The 18145-nt window shown below is 37.7% G+C and overlaps 1 protein-coding gene across 1 annotated transcript; it reads left to right on the plus strand.

Annotated features, from left to right (window-relative positions):
• The first annotated feature begins 786 nt into the window (after positions 1-786).
• On the plus strand, positions 787-13911 carry LOC143892399 (UDP-URONIC ACID TRANSPORTER 1-like). Its single transcript, XM_077397036.1, has 5 exons — positions 787-1375; positions 1468-1618; positions 4626-4729; positions 13045-13273; positions 13582-13911. Exons 1-5 carry the CDS (start codon positions 1086-1088, stop codon positions 13726-13728), a joined length of 921 nt encoding a protein of 306 aa, XP_077253151.1. The 5' UTR covers positions 787-1085; the 3' UTR covers positions 13729-13911.
• Positions 13912-18145: the final 4234 nt, after the last annotated feature.

Below are 18145 nucleotides of genomic sequence, written 5' to 3' on the forward strand. Positions count from 1 at the left end.
AAAGTACCTTTATAATGGCACAGAAAAATATAAAATTAAAGCCGTGTTTCTTTCGATGCAAAATCGGTGCAAAACATATTTTATGCCCATTTTTCCACTTAAGATGGGATGTAAAATTTGTTTTATGCCCATTTTACGTCAAAAGGAACGGACCAGAAGTTTTTTTTAAAATGGGTGTAAAATTTGTTGGGCGATGATATATTCGCACTCGCTGTAGGATAATTCGCACCCTTTAACGTGAATCGACTTCAAAAAGGTCTAAGTCTGCCACATGCCCTCATCTTTTGACATTTTTTTACACCAATTCATGGTAAAGAGGTGCGAATTTATCATTTTCCAATTTGTTTTGAGAACATTTTACATCGAAATGGAGCCTGATAAGAGAATAATACACACTTTGGTGAGATGGTCCAGTAGGGGAGCCCATGTAGCTTGTTTTTTTGCAAGGACACCATTGTTTAGGATTCTTCCGATCATACACATGGCATCTTTTTGGAGGCTAATGATATTGGCACAACCAAGTTTCAATAATTGCACAAACCCAGCTTGTCTTTTCTTTTTTAATAGTCTTCCTTGAGCTTCTTGGGAACTGTAACAACTTTTGATAACTGTTTAATTAACAACAGACAAAATGAGTTAGTGCAATTATCAAAACATCAATGCCAACATCGATGGCCTTTTTGGATGGAGATCAATGTGTAACTTCTGTTGTCCTTATACCGCACCAAATAGATCCGTTGGGTACATAAAGTTAATATAGGCCTAAAAAAGGACCCATCTCCGATTAAAGAGGGAGGAGAGAGAGAGAGAGCAACACAATTTTCTATTCTCCCACAAATCAGACCCACGCAAAAAGACAAAACAAAAACCCAAAATACAAAAACCAAAAAAACCCATTTCCATGAGAGATGGAGATCTCAACCTCTGCAAACCCTGCATTTTCTCCCACCTCTCACCATAAAGAGGCAAAAAAATTTGAAACACAAATGAAAAGGGAGCAAACCAACAAAACCCATTAATCCTTAGAGCTTAAATGCAATCTCCTCTCTCAAAATCATCCCTTCCCAAACCCAAAACAACCCAAAATGTTCAAGAAAGAAACCCTCTTCATATCATCTCTCATCTTCTCATGGTATTTCTCCAACATTGGTGTCCTCCTCCTCAACAAATTCTTACTCTCCAATTATGGTTTCCACTTCCCAATCTTCCTCACAATGTGCCACATGTCAGCCTGTGCTCTCTTTAGCTACATCTCCATTGTTTTGATGAAGATTGTCCCTCTACAAATGATTAATTCCAAGACCCAGTTCTTTAAAATCGCGGGATTGAGTGTAGTCTTTTGTACTTCTGTTGTTGGAGGGAATATTTCCCTTAGGTATTTATGCCTGATCTTTTCTCGCGTTTATTTTGTTCAATTACATGGTTATGATTTGATCATGGAATCTTAGTTTTACATATTTCCCTTAGGTACCTGCCTGTTTCATTTAATCAGGCGGTTGGGGCAACAACGCCCTTTTTTACGGCTTTATTCGCATATTTTATGACTTTCAAGAGAGAGATGTGGGGGACATATGCCGCGCTGGTCCCTGTTGTTGCTGGGGTGATAATTGCTAGTGGGGTATGTTTAATTCTTTATAATTGATTGAGTTGTTTTGGTTTTGAGATCTTGTGGTGGGTTAATTGTAAGATTGTGATTGGGATATGTTTACTTTTATTTAATTGCTTGTGGGGTATGTTTAGTTCTGTATAATTGATGGCAGTTTGATTGAATTGTCTTGGTTTGGATATCTTGTGGTGGGTTTATAAGATTTCAATTGGGATATGTTTAATTTTATTTAATTGCTTGTGGCGTATGTTTAGTTCTGTATAATTGATTTCAGGTTGATTGAATTGTTTTGCTTTTAAAATCTTGTGATCGGTTAATTATAAAATTGTGGTATGTTTTGTTCTTTTTAATTTATTGCAGGTTGATTGAATTGTTTTGGTTTTGAAATCTTGCGGTCGGTTAATTTTAGGATTGCAACTCGAAATTCTCATTTCATGTCGGTTTCAGTAGAAATTTAAAACCATGTATGACACATTGAGCTACAAGTTGATTCTCAAAGTCTGGACATACAATTCAAATCTGTTAAGTAGAAGTTGTCGGCATATTTCTTTACCATTCAACTTCCTTGCCTCAGCGATTGTTACTGCTGATAAAAATGTCTGCTCATAAATTAAAAGAACTAACTTACCTTGTAGAATATTATGTATCTTCTCACTTGTGCCTAGTTTATGTTCCTCCGTAACACTCTTAGGCTCAAAATTCTCCCACCTATCCGATGCATTTCCCTTGAGCTTCAACGGTAACAATCTTGACATTTTCCTTCAATAATTTTAAGTATTCAAACAGCCATTCATCTTAGTTGAGCTGGTCCAAGACTTCGGCATGCAGTTTCCCATCAAAATATGTAATATGAACTTTTATATGAGTTTCTTTTTTCCCTATTCATGGTTGATCCGCTTCTTCCCCACGAATTTCTCTATCCATGGTCAATCAACTTCCACCACAGAAATTGGCGTCCAATTATGTCCTATTAACAGCTCTTCCCATGAGCTTGTTACCTAGTGGTTAATTGATTGTTGCAAAGGAATTGGTAGGCTGCCACTGTCGTCTTGTTAACTCGAACTCCTAGAATATCAAATAAGTTCAACTAACCTTTGCAAAAGTATTCATATCTGTTTCTCAAAGATTCAATGGATTTGGAGAAACCACTTCCTTCCAACATATTCTTTCTTATTTGTACCTTCAATCTAAGCTTGTCAAATTAACAATCATGCTTCAAATGTGTGGAACTCTTTTTAACTGTCATGATTCTTGTTTATCCATTATTTATATTTGCAAAGTCACATTTTGAGTATGTGAGTTTTGTAGACGCTATAATCAACGTAATATTGGTTCTCTTTGGTATCTTAGATCGATTCAATTTTCTAATTTTTTTGTGTGTCTTGTCTTATCTCTTGCTATCTAATACGTGTATCTGTTTCCATGTCTTGGATTATGAAAAGATGCCACCATATCTTCGCTTCCAGATTCGTGTCATTATCCCTATCCATATTTCGGTATCCTAGACTTTTTTTTCAATATTCCCCACTGCATCACTTCAGTTGATTCCCTGCAATTTATCTTAACTAGCCACCAGACATGATAGATCCACAAGGAAATTAAAAGGCTAGAAAGAAACCACCACTACAGCTGTTTGAACAGCCTCTAGAGGCACAAACAGACAATATTCTTCAATTTTCTGAAAATTTGACCAATGTAAAGTTTTCTTTCCATGTGCAGAACAACAATTATCTGAGTTTTCTCAAAGAACTTTCTCAACTCAACTCAACTAAGCCTTTGTCCCAAACTAGTTGGGGTCGGCAGTGTTCTCAAGGAACTTTCATACCTTCTAATTCCTGACCACATTCCTAGCCTAATAACAGTTTCTGAAACAGAAAACAGCATAGTAACTTATTAAAGAAGGAAACTAACCTTCTTACTAACCCTTTCTAAAAAATATCTATAAAAATCACATAAAGTTAATCATAACTATTGATAAATCAAAATGATCAGAACTCATATTTTTCAGATCAATCAAAAGCCTGTTGGCCCCTCCACTGTTGCTAGTGCAACATTATAGAGACATAATGATGTTATCACAAGTCTGGATTTTTTAATTTTTTAATTTTTTTGAATGGCAGTCTGGAATTTTTGTTGTTGCTGTATATCTTCAAAACAAGACTAGGTATCATTTGTGTTATCTTGTCTTTCTTTTTGCAGTCTCTTTTATTTTTGTTGTTCTTTATTATTTAATAGTTTTGTCTTGATTGCCGATGCCTTCAGACTTTTTCAATATTTTTTATTGACTAATATTAATGTTGTTCGCATTCCAGCCTCTACTAATATACTGGATGTTATTATTTCTTATTTGAGTAGTCACTGATGAAATGCCGCATATGGGTTTGGAAATATAGGATTTACTTTTCCAAAATATTGTCTTGGTTTTAAATTTCCACCAAAACTTACACGAAGCGACCTAAATGTTTTGTTTCCATCCTCACCGAATCGCACACCACAACCAAAGTCATAAGTGTATTAGTGGTTTACTATACCAATATTTGTTACACATTATTTTTATATGAATTGCTTGTGAAATGTATTGTATGTATTATGCATAAATATTTATATGAAATATATTGTATGAATTATGTATAAATATTTACATGGATTACATGTGAAATTTGGTATATACTGAATTATCACTTATCATGTGCTGTTAAACCATCACGTCACTAGGTCTAGGTGTTCGATGTTGTTAAACCATTATGGGTGGATTCTTTTGTGTATTTGATGGTTTCGAGTGTGTTTTTGTACTTATTCTGTCCCTTTTTGAAGTTTCATCTTAAACATCCATCATTTCTCTCCCTATGTTCTCATGATTATACAGGATTTCCACCAAAATTTCCATATGAACGCGTCATGTTTCCCATTTCCTTCATGACTGAAAAGCATAACCGAAATTCAAACTTGAAACCTTGAATATTACTCATATATGCTATGAAACTTAAATGGATTTATGATATTCTCTTGGTGGTGGCAGGGAGAACCAAGTTTTCACTTGTACGGATTTATTATGTGCATCAGTGCCACTGCTGCGAGGGCCTTCAAGTCTGTTCTTCAGGGTATCCTACTTTCTTCTGAAGGGTAAGTGCTTTAAGATTTTCTTTTGCTACTTGGTCATATAAGTCTCGAGTTATCTTTCCCATCTGGATAGTCACTGAGATTTTGGTAGTTTTGTACCATCTAATGTGATATTGAAATAGTCCTCATTAGCTCCACAGAGTTAAACTGAATATTCACTTCCATCCGATTTTCATATTTATTTGTTGGGAATTGCTAGGGTCCATCGCAAAAGGCATTTCTCAGCTGGTCTGTCGCATGTCAGACCAGCAGCACAGTTAATGAAGACAAAAGCTGAGAAATGCCTTTTGCGATGGACCCTAGCAAATCCCTTATTTATTTTATTTTGGTATAGTAGATACCTTATTCATTTTATTGATGGCAACTACATACTGCAGTATTTGTATAATCTGGAAAATCATTTTTTGGCTGAGTTCTGATATGTTAGAGTAGTCATTCTTTGAAGTTTAAATGCTTTTAGCTGGCTAATGTTTTCTATTCTTCTGATTTTTTCTGTTCTCGTAATGTTTTCTATCTTTTGTCTCTATGTTTCTAGGAAGTCACCAGTAAGGATCATGTGGTTCCATAAATTTGCAGATGTTTTTGTTAGAGTTGGTTTGGTGCCAAACCTACATCTACAGAAAACAGTTGGTTTAGTCATAGAAGACTTGGTTTTTGTAAAAAGTTAAAACACATCCACGTAAGAGTTTGCCTGAGTGGAAATGTTGGATTGTTGGCATATGATAGATAGAGGGAAGAGAGGAGAAAGAGAGATTTTTTTTATGTGTGTGTGTGTGTGTTGGGGGGGGGGGGGGAGATGGCAAGGGAAAACATGAGTATGTTATCACCCATGATCCATAAAATATAGTATTTATAATAAAAAAGAAAAGCAAGCACCATTCAAATACAAAGACAAAAAGGCCCTTATAACTTGTGTGCATATTACATTACGTAGAGTAGGTATCTTGTATTCTGGCAGTGATTCAACAGACTAATGTTCGCAATGTACACGATGAGGGTGTAAGGTGCAGTCATGGACCTCATGGTATCACCTTAAAGTTTTCCTATTCACACTTCTCATATCTCAGATATGTCGACGGGGTTTCTTCTACACCCGACCAGTAACATAGCCCAACTTGCCTCATCCAACAGTATACATTTGTGCAGACTGACCCCATTCCCTGTAGTTTGGTTCCATCAAGTTTTACTGTTGTGATTTGCACATTGGGGTTTCCCTGTAGGAACATACAGGGATAGTAGATCCATTGCTCAGAGTCCCGACAACTGTGAAGCTCACTTCAGATCCATCATAGGGAACCATTAAAAAAATGAAACAACCTTAGAGGGTGATTCTCAACTTGCCAGATTTCAGATAACCACCCAAAATAAGGGATGAACCCCAAAATAAAAACCACGATAATTGGGAGAACACCCTCTTAAGTGCTCGGATCGAAATGAGGACACCGCAAATGTGTTCTTCCTCCAAAAACGATCCAAAAAGGTCAAATCTTCCCTCTTAATAAGTATGAGGGCTGAGAGTTTCCTTGCATAAACCCAAAATAGGGATTTTTTAAATTTTTTCCTAGAAAACAGCATAGAGACCCCAAAATATTCTAGCAAACCCATCATAATCGAGAGGAGGAGCTGAGGATCTGATTTGAACAGGTTTTCAAACCTATGTCATGGTTACACAACTGCTGACTTCAACCATAAGGCCCGGTGATGTCATCAGGGGACGACACTCTAGAAAGATCATTTTTTTCTTTGCAGAAAAAATCCAAGTCTTGCTCTGATTCAAAGTTGAATCCTAGTATACGATCAAGCAGTGCAAAGAGAAGAGAAAATGAGAAGAAACCAGAGAGAAAAGAGGTTTGGAGAGAAAACTAATCAAACCCCATAATGGGTTGTTCCTTGGTCACACACACATAGGGATTTGCTCAGAAAGGCATTTCGCAACTGGTTGTTGCATGAGAGAGCAGGTCAATACAAAGTTCACAACAATTCCCATATATATATATATATATATGAGGAAAGTGTCTCTAGTCTCTCCCCTAGATAAGCTTATCTACTCCTCCCTTTAAAAAAACACAGTGGGCCCACGCTGTTTGGATGATCCAAAGCATTCATTTGATAGGTCCTAACATAGATAGGGTGTGCCCAAAAAATCAGCACCAAAGGGTCATCCTAGAACTTCATTTTGTGGTGCCTTGTGGTACCCAGAATAGACACATATAAACGTCCACGTTTATATGCGTCCATTTTGGACACGGTGTGCCCAACAAAATGAAGTTCTAGGATGACCCTTTGGTGCTGATTTTTTGGGCACACCCTATCTATGTTAGGACCTATCAAATGAATTGTAACGCCCCGGTTTTTCTTGAAAATACAAACTCGGTGCGTATAAAAATATGACATCATCTTTCTCAAAAACTTTCATTATTCTCAAACACTTTCATTATTCCCAAGATCTCAAATACATTTAGAGGATTTACAGAAATTAGGTCTAACTTATTACATTGTAATTCAAAACATAGTTGATACACACTTAAAACATAAATGTCCGTTAGAACAGTTCTGCATTCAACTCTAGCATTCCTCATCTTCCATCTATACTTCACCTGGGGTTTGGAATCATAAAACAAGGGAAAGAAGGGGGTGAGCTCAAATAGCCCAGTAGGGTATAAACAACAAGTGATGTAGAATTGTCAAGCTCATAAGAACATGATATTTTGCAGATATGACATCTCATATGGAAAGAAAGAATAAGCACAACAGGCTTTCCAAACGTATAGAGAAAACTTTTAGAACTTGATATCAAGATATATAGACTTCATTAAGCATAGATGCTTTCATTCATAGCCATATCTCGGCTCATTCATAGCCATACCTCGGCTCATAATCCTCTAGATTTACACTCTCTAGAGTCGTCATTACCCACGTGCACATGGAGGACTATAACGCGTCCATCCGTCATCATATCATAACTCAGTCCATATTCAGAATTAGGGTATCACAAGATAAACCCTAAACATAAACATATCTCATTGAAACAAGTTTCGGAGAAGAAAAACCTTTATATCAGCAAAAGAGAATTAATAGATAGGCAACCCTTACCTCAAAAACATAAGGCAACCCTTACCTCAAAAACATGAAAGGAACACTCCTTACTTCAAATATAGCAAAAGAGAATCAATGAGAGAATCAATGATAGGGGACCCTTACTTAAAAGAGAATCAATGATAGAAAACCCTTACGACCCTTACCAATAGTTTTCCGGTCACAGGTTTGTTTGAGCTTACACCTTGGAGTGAATAACCTGTAAATATTCTAATTTGTATCAAAGTCATGTTTTAAGATCATGTGGACCCCACATGCACTATTCATGTGGACCCCTCATGTTACTATTCATGTGGACCCCACATGTTACTATTCATGTGGACCCCACATTTTACATTCATGTGGACCCCACATGTTACTATTCATGTGGACCCCACATGTTACTATGCTCAGCAGGTTTACCATTCTTTGATTTCGTTTATTTCTTGGCTACTATGCTTAGCAGTTCGCCTATGCTTAACAGTTTGCCTTTCTGTGCTGAAAGTTTACTTACGGTTACTATGCTTGCATTTCACCGTTCAAATAAGAGGGTAAAACTTGCATAATCTATAGCGAGTTATCGCCTCTTATGCATGTTTTATCCTGATTTACATAGATGGATATTTACATAGGTGGTAGAACCAACCATTTACTTTACTTTACGGTTACTATGCTAGCATTTCACCGTTCAAATAAGAGGGTAAAACTTGCATAATCTATAGCGAGTTATCGCCTCTTATGCATGTTTTATCCTGATTTACATAGATGGATATTTACATAGGTGGTAGAACCAACCATTTACTTTACTTTACGGTTACTATGCTTGCATTTCACCGTTCAAATAAGACTTGCATATAAAAGAAATACTTTAACTATTGAAAGATTTACCTTCTCCTCTCTCAGATTTCTTTTTCCTTCTCCTCTCTCAGATTTCCTTTTCCTTCTTCTCTCTAATTTCCTTTTCCTTCTTCTCTCTCAGATTTCCTTTTCCTTCTCCTCTCTCAGATTTCTTTTTTTTTTTTTTTTCCTTCTCCTCGTCTGCGAGCCTCTATTTATAGCATTAACCTGAATTATTATATTATTATTTTATTTATTATTTTATTTGCATGAACAGTAACTTGAATTATTATATTATTAGTTTATTTGCTTGAATAGTAACTTGAATTATTGTGTGGGACCTACTTGTTGTGGGACCTACTGTTGGTAGGACCCGCTTGTGTGGGGCCCGCTGATGTGGGACCCGCTTGTGTGGGGCCCGCTGATGTGGGACCCGCTTATGTGGGACCCGCTTGTGAATAGTACTCGGTGGGTCCTACTGTGAATAGTACTTTTACATAGTACTTCTCAATAGTAAACTTGCATAGTATTTCTGCATAGTGATTTTGTGAATAGTAATTACGCATAGTGACTATTGGTAAGTTTTAATATATGTAAATATCTAAGCCTTTTTAGTTGACATCTGGGGCGGTGGCTTAGTGGTAGGAAGCCGTTCAATCCTAGCTCAGGATTGGGTTCGAATCGCGTATGCCCCATTATGCCAGATGTCCTCATGCCCGATTAACTCGGGGAAAAATGAGTAATGGCCGATGATTACCCACCTATGAGGCCATTTTTTTTTATTTGTATGTAACAGATATATATATATTTTACCGGTTCTTACATGAATGCTTTGGATCATCCAAACAGCGTGGGCCCATTGTGTTTTTTTAAAGGGAGGAGTAGATAAGCTTATCTAGGGGAGAGACTAGAGACACTTTCCTCTATATATATATATATATATATATATATATATATATATATATATATATATATATGGGGTAGAGGGAGAGAGGAAATGGTTTGTGAGCAGCGGCTCAGATAAGCTTATCTGAGCAGAGCTCACAAACATAGGGGGGCCACATTATTTGGATGATCCAAAGCATTCATTTGATAGGCCCTCATATAGATAGGGTGTGCCCAAATAAGCAGCTCCATGGGATCATCCTAACCCTTCAAACTGTGGAGGCAAAATATGGACAAATTTGTGAAGGTTTATACACGTCCATTTTTTACTCCACAAATCGTAAGGTTGGGATGATCCTATGGAGCTGATTTTTTGGGCACACCCTATCTATATGAAGGCCTATCAAATGAATGTTGTGGATCATCTAAACAATGTGGCCCCACATTTTTTTGGTGATCCAAAGCATTCACTTGGAAGGCCCTTCCATGGATAGAGGATGTGTACCAAAAATCAGCCCTATAGGATCATCCTAACCCTTCCATTTGTGGAGGGAAAAAATGGACAGAAACATGGACACACAGTGTCTGTCCATTTTCCCCTCCACCTTTGATTGGGTTAGGATGATCCTATTGATCTGATTTTTGATACACACCCTATACATGGAAGGGCCTTCCAAATGAATTCTTTGGATGCCCCAAAAAATGTGGGGCCACATGTGTTTTTGAGCTTATCTGAGCTCGAGCTCAGGAACACTTTCCTCTCTCTCTCTCTCTCTCTCTCTCTCTCTATATATATATATATATATATATATATATATATATATATTCTCCCACCTTGGGAAGCCATGCGACCGAGCTGGTCAATACATGCAGGAAAATAAGAAATGAGAACACAAAAAAGCGATGAAGCAATGAGGCCCTCAAGGTGGGAGAAAATCAAATAACTCTAAAGCATGCCTCACGAGTCTTTCCCTAGCTAGTCTATTGGCATCACTATTCGCCGGTCTTCTCACATGGTTGAAGGTGACGGAGGATCCCTTGACCCGATCCATGATCTGATCAATCCAATGTGGTAATCGCCGGGGGTGGTGGGGCGTGGGTAGGCTTCCCTTCATCCATTTTATCACGTTGAGAGAATCTCCTTCCACTCACTTTATCCAGGATGGTGGGTTCCATAAACCTTATGCCTTGAAGCAGTGCTGTAATCTCTGCCTCATTGGAGTCTACAATCCCAATGGGGGCCTGAGAAAGCCCATATCGTTGCTCCACTCTTATCTATAAGGAGACCCCCTACTCCAGCAGGTCCAGGATTCCCTAAGCTTGAACTGTCAGAATTTAGCTTTAAGTATCCATGAGGATCCCAGGCTTAGGAGATTATCATCTCTAAACATTCCATAAATCATAGGCAGAGCCAAACCTGAAGCTGTGGAGGGACACAACCCAAGAGATGCTTAGTGCGATGATCTTCATGAAAATGAATTTAGGGCTTTTCGCTAACCCGCTATTGTTAATCATAGTGTGTTATGCCTAGCTGATGTTGAGTTTTTGACCATCTATTGCTCTACTATAGCTTCATGTGCTTAGTTTCGTACTATTTGGTCTCTTCAGAGTTAGTCTGGTTCTCCTTGGTCATGTCACTACTCATTTTGAGACAAGGGTATTTGCCCATTGGCCTTATAAAGGTAAGATTCTTTGGAGTCTGTTCTCTGCTGCAATACATTGGCTTGTATGGAAAGAAAAGAACAGGAGAGTTCTCAAAGGTATATCAAAAGGAGTGCATAGTTGCAGAGACAAATTTTCTTTGTAATTGTTTAGTGGGTAACAAACCCTTTTTCTTTTAGAGGAATCTTGATGACTACTTTCCATAGGTCTTGAAAGGAGATGATGCTGAACAAATGTTGCAAGGAAGGTCAAGACTCAAAGGGAACCACCTCTTGGGAAGTTGAAGCTAAACTTGACAAGTCGAGTTTTGGTAACTACAGCTCAACTGGTGTCAGAGGTCTCTTTAGGAGTGCATATATAGAAATATTTTGGGCCCTTTCAATACCTATTAGAATAAAGGGTTATAACGAGGCGGTAGACTTTTCTTCATGGTGTTACGCTGTTGGAGCATACTCGGCCACGTGATATTACAATCAAGGGAGACTCCTCAAGATGGCAGTTGGCAATTCTTTGGCTCTCTTCACTTTGTATATACTAATATATGGTATTGAGAGGAGGAAGCTCATCTCTGCTAAGACCCTGACCCATGCTTGCTCAAATTCAGGACCCAACCGTGTGCCAATCACTAAAACTATGTTGGTGTTCCACATGATTTTTGAAATGTGCTCCATCTTTATCACTTTTCCACTCAAATGGCTGATGGTGGTCTAATTCCTCCCACATACTTCACAAGATAGCAAATTAGTTAGCATGCGTCTTCCCCCCTGAGTTAAGTGGGAGATAGTTTGTTGAAGTTGGTACAGTAGCAAGAGTCTTTTGTTGTGAAAAAGTTTGGGCAACGAAGTCCCAAAGTTGTTTGGCTTTCTTCAAGAACAAATGCCTCCTACTTATTTGGGGTCTCATAGAGTGCAATAACCAAGCAATAATTGTGGAGTTTTCGGCTTCCCATTGATAATAGGACGCATCTGAGTTGTCTGGTTGTATCCCCCGCCCATTCAAGTATCCCATCTTACCTCGACTAGCAATATTCAATTTGGCTTATTAAGACCATTCCAGGTAATTAGTCTCATCAAGCTTGAAAGGAGTAATTTGTAAACTTGGGTTGTCATTATGGACATTGTTTTAAATTTCCACTGAAACCGACATGAAACGACTGAAATGTTCCCCTTTCATCCCCCACCGAAACCAAAACAACCGAATGCATAAACCAAAATCACAAGTGTAACAGTGGTATACTATATCAGTATGTATCACGTAATTATATTTATATGTAATGCATGTGAAATGTGGTGCATGTATTATTTATAAATATTTATATGAATTTCATCTGAAATTTGGTATGTATTACATTATCAGACATGCTCGACAGTGCATCTCCTACTAGGTGTTCAATATTTTTAAATCATTATGGATGATTGTCTTTCTTATATGATGGTTCCTAAGTGCGTATTTGTGCTTTTTTAGCACTTCTTGAAGCTTCATCTTTCAATTCTTTCTTTTACATATGCTTCCTTGATTTTACAGGATTTCCACTGAAATTTCCATGGAAGATATATATGACATTTAATTTCTTCTGCTTCGTAATGTTGCACACTAAGACATGCTTGTGCATGTTGCATTCCATGCATTAGCTTTCTAGCTATTAGGGGATTTACTATCATCTATGTCAGGTATGATGTAACTTGTTCCTTTATTCTTGTGACATTTATTTAGGTACAAAATTCACGGTAACATAATATTCTTTGGAAAAGGTTGCATCATATTTATGTATTTCTGAATCCCTCACATGACTTATACTTGCTTTGCTGTTATTAACTGGCTTTTGCATGGAAATATTTACTGTACCTTATTTATTACAGGGAGAAGTTGAACTCTATGAATTTGTTGCTGTATATGTCACCAATTGCTGTTCTAGTTCTATTGCCTGCGACACTTGCAATGGAACCCACAGTATTAGATGTTACTGTTTCACTGGGAAGAAGCAATAGGTTCATGTGGCCACTTCTTCTAGTGAATTCCGCAATGGCGTATTCAGTGAATTTGTCAAACTTCTTGGTGACTAAGCATACGAGTCCCCTAACACTACAGGTCTGATATCTCTTGCATTGTTTGCGTGTATCTTGTTATGCAATAATGGCTCAGATATTTTAATTTGTCTGGGGATACTATATAGATCAGATGCTTCTTTGAAAATTTGATTTTTCATTTTTTATTGTTTATTTACTTGAGTATCTATTTTTGAACTCATTTTGTATGTAAACCTGCAATTTTATGTATGTCGTCTTCATAAATGTGTCTCTGTGTATCAAACATTTGATTCAATGAAATTTTTTGTTTCAAAATTCAAATTATAGTGTTCACTGCTCACTTTAGTTGAACTCTCACCTTCATTTCAGGTGTTGGGCAATGCAAAAGGTGCTGTGGCTGTCGTGATATCTATATTCATCTTTCGAAATCCCGTTTCGCTTATTGGAATGGTGGGATATTCGATGACAGTTATCGGGGTTGTTATTTACGGCGAAACAAAAAGGCGGTACAAGTGAAAAGTTCAGGCACCCATGCACTTGTTTGAAGATGGAACGGATAGTACAAGAGTTCTTGTTATTGCTGTAGTAACACATAAGAAGATTTTGCTGATCATTGGGAAAGTGGAATTGATGGGTAAGGAGAATGTATTGCACTGAAACTTCATTTATGGGAAAGTGATTTCCACGCTCCTTTGGCTCTGTTTGGATTGCAAGGAAAAAATTTCTGATGGGGAAAATTTTCTTGGGAATTTTTTTTAGGGAGATGATATTTTCACTCCCCTGCATTACATGCACGCTCCCCTTATAACCTGATTTGACATGAAAAGTGGGCAACTTTATGTCAAATCAGGTTATGAGGGGAGCGTGCAAGTAATGCAAGGGGTGGAAATATCATCACACATTTTTTTATTTCCCCAATTTAGAGGGAAATGTTATGATTATGGTTAATTTGGACTAATATTATCATAAATGGTAAGTTCGTCTATATAAAATTTGAATAGGGTTGGCTCCAATTATCTTTTTCGTGCGTAAAAAAAAAAAAGTAAGAAATTTTAGAAATATTTTTCCTTTCCAAACTTTTCCATAAAATTATTGTCATCCAAAATAGAACGGTTCTCTGATTTGTTGCTAGCTAGTACCTTTTAGGGATTATTAACATCCTTTAAGAAACTAGTTAGATAAGTGTATCAGTGAGGTGTAGTGTATTCACATGACGCTGCGCATTAATCTAAGGTCATGTTTGGCAACAATGAAAAATTATTCCAAGGAATACTAGTGGGTCCAATAGTCTGAGGGGCGGATCCGCGGGGAAGGACAGTAAGGGATAGGTTTGAGTGGGTGGAAGTGGAGAGAGCATGAAAAATGCTGAAAAAAAATTACCTATTTAAAACTGGGTTTTTGTTTTCCTTGTTTTAGGAGCTTTTTATGATCCCCTCACTCCCATCCTCTCAAGTAGCTCCCTCTTTTGCCAATCTCTCACAAGCAGCCCAACAAATAATCCATGGAATGTTTTTTCATGGTTGCCAAAGATGGCCCAAGGCTTGAATGGTTGTTGAACGCAAAACAGGCACACAAATCTTTTTTAGGTGCCAGCATAATTGGTACTTATTTGTAATTTGTAAACTAGCATTCTTGGCCGTTAAATAATAGACCCCACGCCCATCAAAACATGAGGTGTAAAATGTGGGCTCTCCCACCCTATGCATGGACCTGGTTGAAAATGTGGGACCTACCTACTGCACGGGATTGAGTGGAGTTGATGGGACCCACTCTAATCAAAACATGGCGTAAAAAATAGTGCCCCCCCCTCCCCCCGCCCCCCCCAAAAAAAAGAAAAAACAAGATTACTTTGGTGGAGATGGAGGACCCACTCATGAGTTAAAAACAGTACCACACTATATGCATGTGTTTTGGGCATGGTTTGGAATTTCGGTTTCGGCATAAATTTCAGACCCAGCCGAAACCGAAATTTCAATTGAAATTTGGTAAAGACACACGAAATGTCGACTTTTTGGGCCGAAATTTGGGAAAGGAATAAATAATTAATATATTTTTTCAAATTCCGCCAGACAAAATTTCCTAAATTGGGGTTGACTGAAATTTGGTATGCTTTGCCAATTTTGGTTTTGGAACGTTTCGGTTTCAGACGAAATTTAAAACCATGGTTTGGGTAGAGATGGTGGGCCCTGCCATATCAAAACCTGAGGTGTAAAATGGTGCGCACACTCATGCTAACAATCGGTGTAAAATGAAGGGTGGAGCTTATCAAAATATATGTTGTAAAATGATAGGTCCCACACATGCTATGCATTGGGTTTTTTGAGTTCTTTTGATAAAATTATAGATAAGATCATGAGATAGAAGATGGGCAGTGATAAATTCACCCCTTAATCCCCCACCCCCGCGCGGAAAGAAGAATACACCCCCTTTAACATAAATTAGGGGGGGCGTAAAGTGGTTGTTGAAGCATGTTAGGGTCCACCGGTTTGCACTTCCAATTTTGATAGATGAGCCCACCATCTCCCCCTAACCCACACTTAAGGTAGAGACAACAATTTTACCCCTCATATTTCAATTTCAATGTAGTGGGGCCCACTATTTACATCTCATGTTCTGCACCGCATAAATCATCTCCATAGGATGATCCTAACCCTTCAATCTATAACGGAATCATGGAATCACCCATTATAGATTGAACAGGTGATTCCATTATAGATTGAAGGGTTAGGATCATCCTATGGAGATGATTTACGCGATGCATCCTGTGTATGTTATGACCCAACAAATGAACAATTTGGATCGTCTTATTAAGCGGGCCCGCTGTACTTTTTGAAAAATACTTGCACCAAACATATAAAATCTCATAGTTATGTATCTGGGTTATCTTAGCCATTTATTTAGATTTTAAGTGAGAGAGAGTGAAAGAGATGGCTCGTTGGGAGGGTTAATTCCTATAATGTAGGCTCAAGGGGCACCTTTAAGAAAAATCGGTAAATAACCTATAGACTTCGAAAAAAATCAGAATTTTAGGGGGGCAATTGCCCCCCATGACCCCCTTAGATCCGCCCATGCCTCCATCCCTTGTTTTGTGTTTCCTTGATCAAAATGGAGAGTTTTGTAACCCTAAACTGAAATAGTGAAACTCTTCTCCAATGTAGGCATACTGCCAAAGCATGTAAATATTGTGTTCTTGCTCTGTAAGACTGCCTTTCTCACATTTTTTCTCGACGCTCGCAACACATCGTGTTTGATAATATAGTAATGATCTTATAGATAAATTACAAAGATAACACTGCTTATACGTATTACTCACCATCTCTCATTGTCGCCCCTTCCCTCAACACGTAATGATCTGTTGGTTGTTTGTTGGTGTTTAGTTGGTGATTTGTTCGTGATTTGTTGTTGGCTATTTTGTTGGTGTTGGTGTTGTTGGTTGTTTTTTGTTTAGAGTGATTGGTTATCGGCGATTTGTTGCTGTTGTTATTTGTTGTGAATATTCAGTATGACTATGTCTGCCTCATCTACCACTACTCTACGCTACTCCCTACGGTACTGATGACCTCTATCAAGCTTTATTCTACCGCAATTGGAATGGATTACGCTTGCCTCGTCTACTGCTGTAAAGTTTTACTTGTGATAGTTTTACAGTCATTTTTCCACTCAAAACTGGGCATTATAGATTGTATTCTGCTATTACTACATGCCTAGCTTAGCTTGGGAACCTTTAACCACTTGGGGCTTAGGTTGAAGATACGTAGTATGAACACAAATGTGTGCGCTACATGGCTACATGTAGCACCGACCTGGCCTGGTGCATGGGTGTTTTGTTTTAGTCTACTTAGCACCAAAACAAATCTAATGCCCCTTGAAAGGCTGAAAGAAACCGAGGAATCGGACTTAAATTTCTGTATGTCCAAAGGTAGATGATTTGTTATCAGCTTGATGTTGATAAGGCTTGGTTATGTATTGATTTGTAGTCATTTGCAACATGTTTCATTGTAGTTTGGGCCTGAAATGAAACAAAAAACAAAGCCAAAAATGTGGGATTTTGCAAGATCATAGATTGAGACCTTTTCGGTGGCCCAAGCAGTTCATTTGTGGTAGAGTGTAAACCCTTAACCAACAATTGAATGGATATAATGGAAAGAGAGATACTACTAATAGCCCCATTTTTTTCCATTTCCAATTCTCGAGCAGCATTAAGCTTGAATTTGTGCTGAATTCTCAAGTAAGAGATAACATCCACAGAACCCAAAAAGTAATTACAAAAAACCCAAAAATATCCACAAATCCCATACTAAACTAGCCCAATTATTTAACATGTCATGAATGCCACACAATCCTTGCAACACAAGTTGGAAAATAAAACTAATAATACAGTAACTTTAACAACCATAATCTAAAGGGAATATTATGATTATGTACCTAATAATACAGGCAATTACTAAACCATCCCTCTAATCTTCATTGAATGGAGCAACAGTTCAAAATGGAAGGCCACTGATTGAGTGTAAAATCCATGTTGCAGGACTCTACTTTCAAGTAACCATATAAATGGGGTGCTTGGGTGTGGGGAAGAAATATAGAATAAATTCCAAGTAAAAAAAATCAAGGGTCTAGTAAGTCTGTAATTTCACTTGAAAACAGATAAATTTTCATTTTGAAAAAAAGGAATCCCATAGACAATGGCCGTTGTTTGGATATGCAGATTTTAGAATCCGGGATTTTTTCAAAGAAGAAGACCAGCTGTCATTTTCTGATTTCTTGCTCTTTTTCAGTCAACAAGAGCCTAGCAGATCATCCCACATTTCCAGGTTTTAGAAATCTCAGGATGTGGGAGAGATTTCTAAAACCTGGGTATCTTACCTTCAAATCCAAGAAACGCGGTTAGGACAGCATACAACAGCCAGATCATGAACCCTCTTTTACACTG

Source organism: Tasmannia lanceolata, unplaced genomic scaffold (genome assembly GCF_043159265.1).
Source record: "Tasmannia lanceolata isolate RefF3 unplaced genomic scaffold, GAP_Taslan_0.1 ptg000002l, whole genome shotgun sequence".
NCBI classification, from domain to species: Eukaryota; Viridiplantae; Streptophyta; class Magnoliopsida; order Canellales; family Winteraceae; genus Tasmannia; species Tasmannia lanceolata.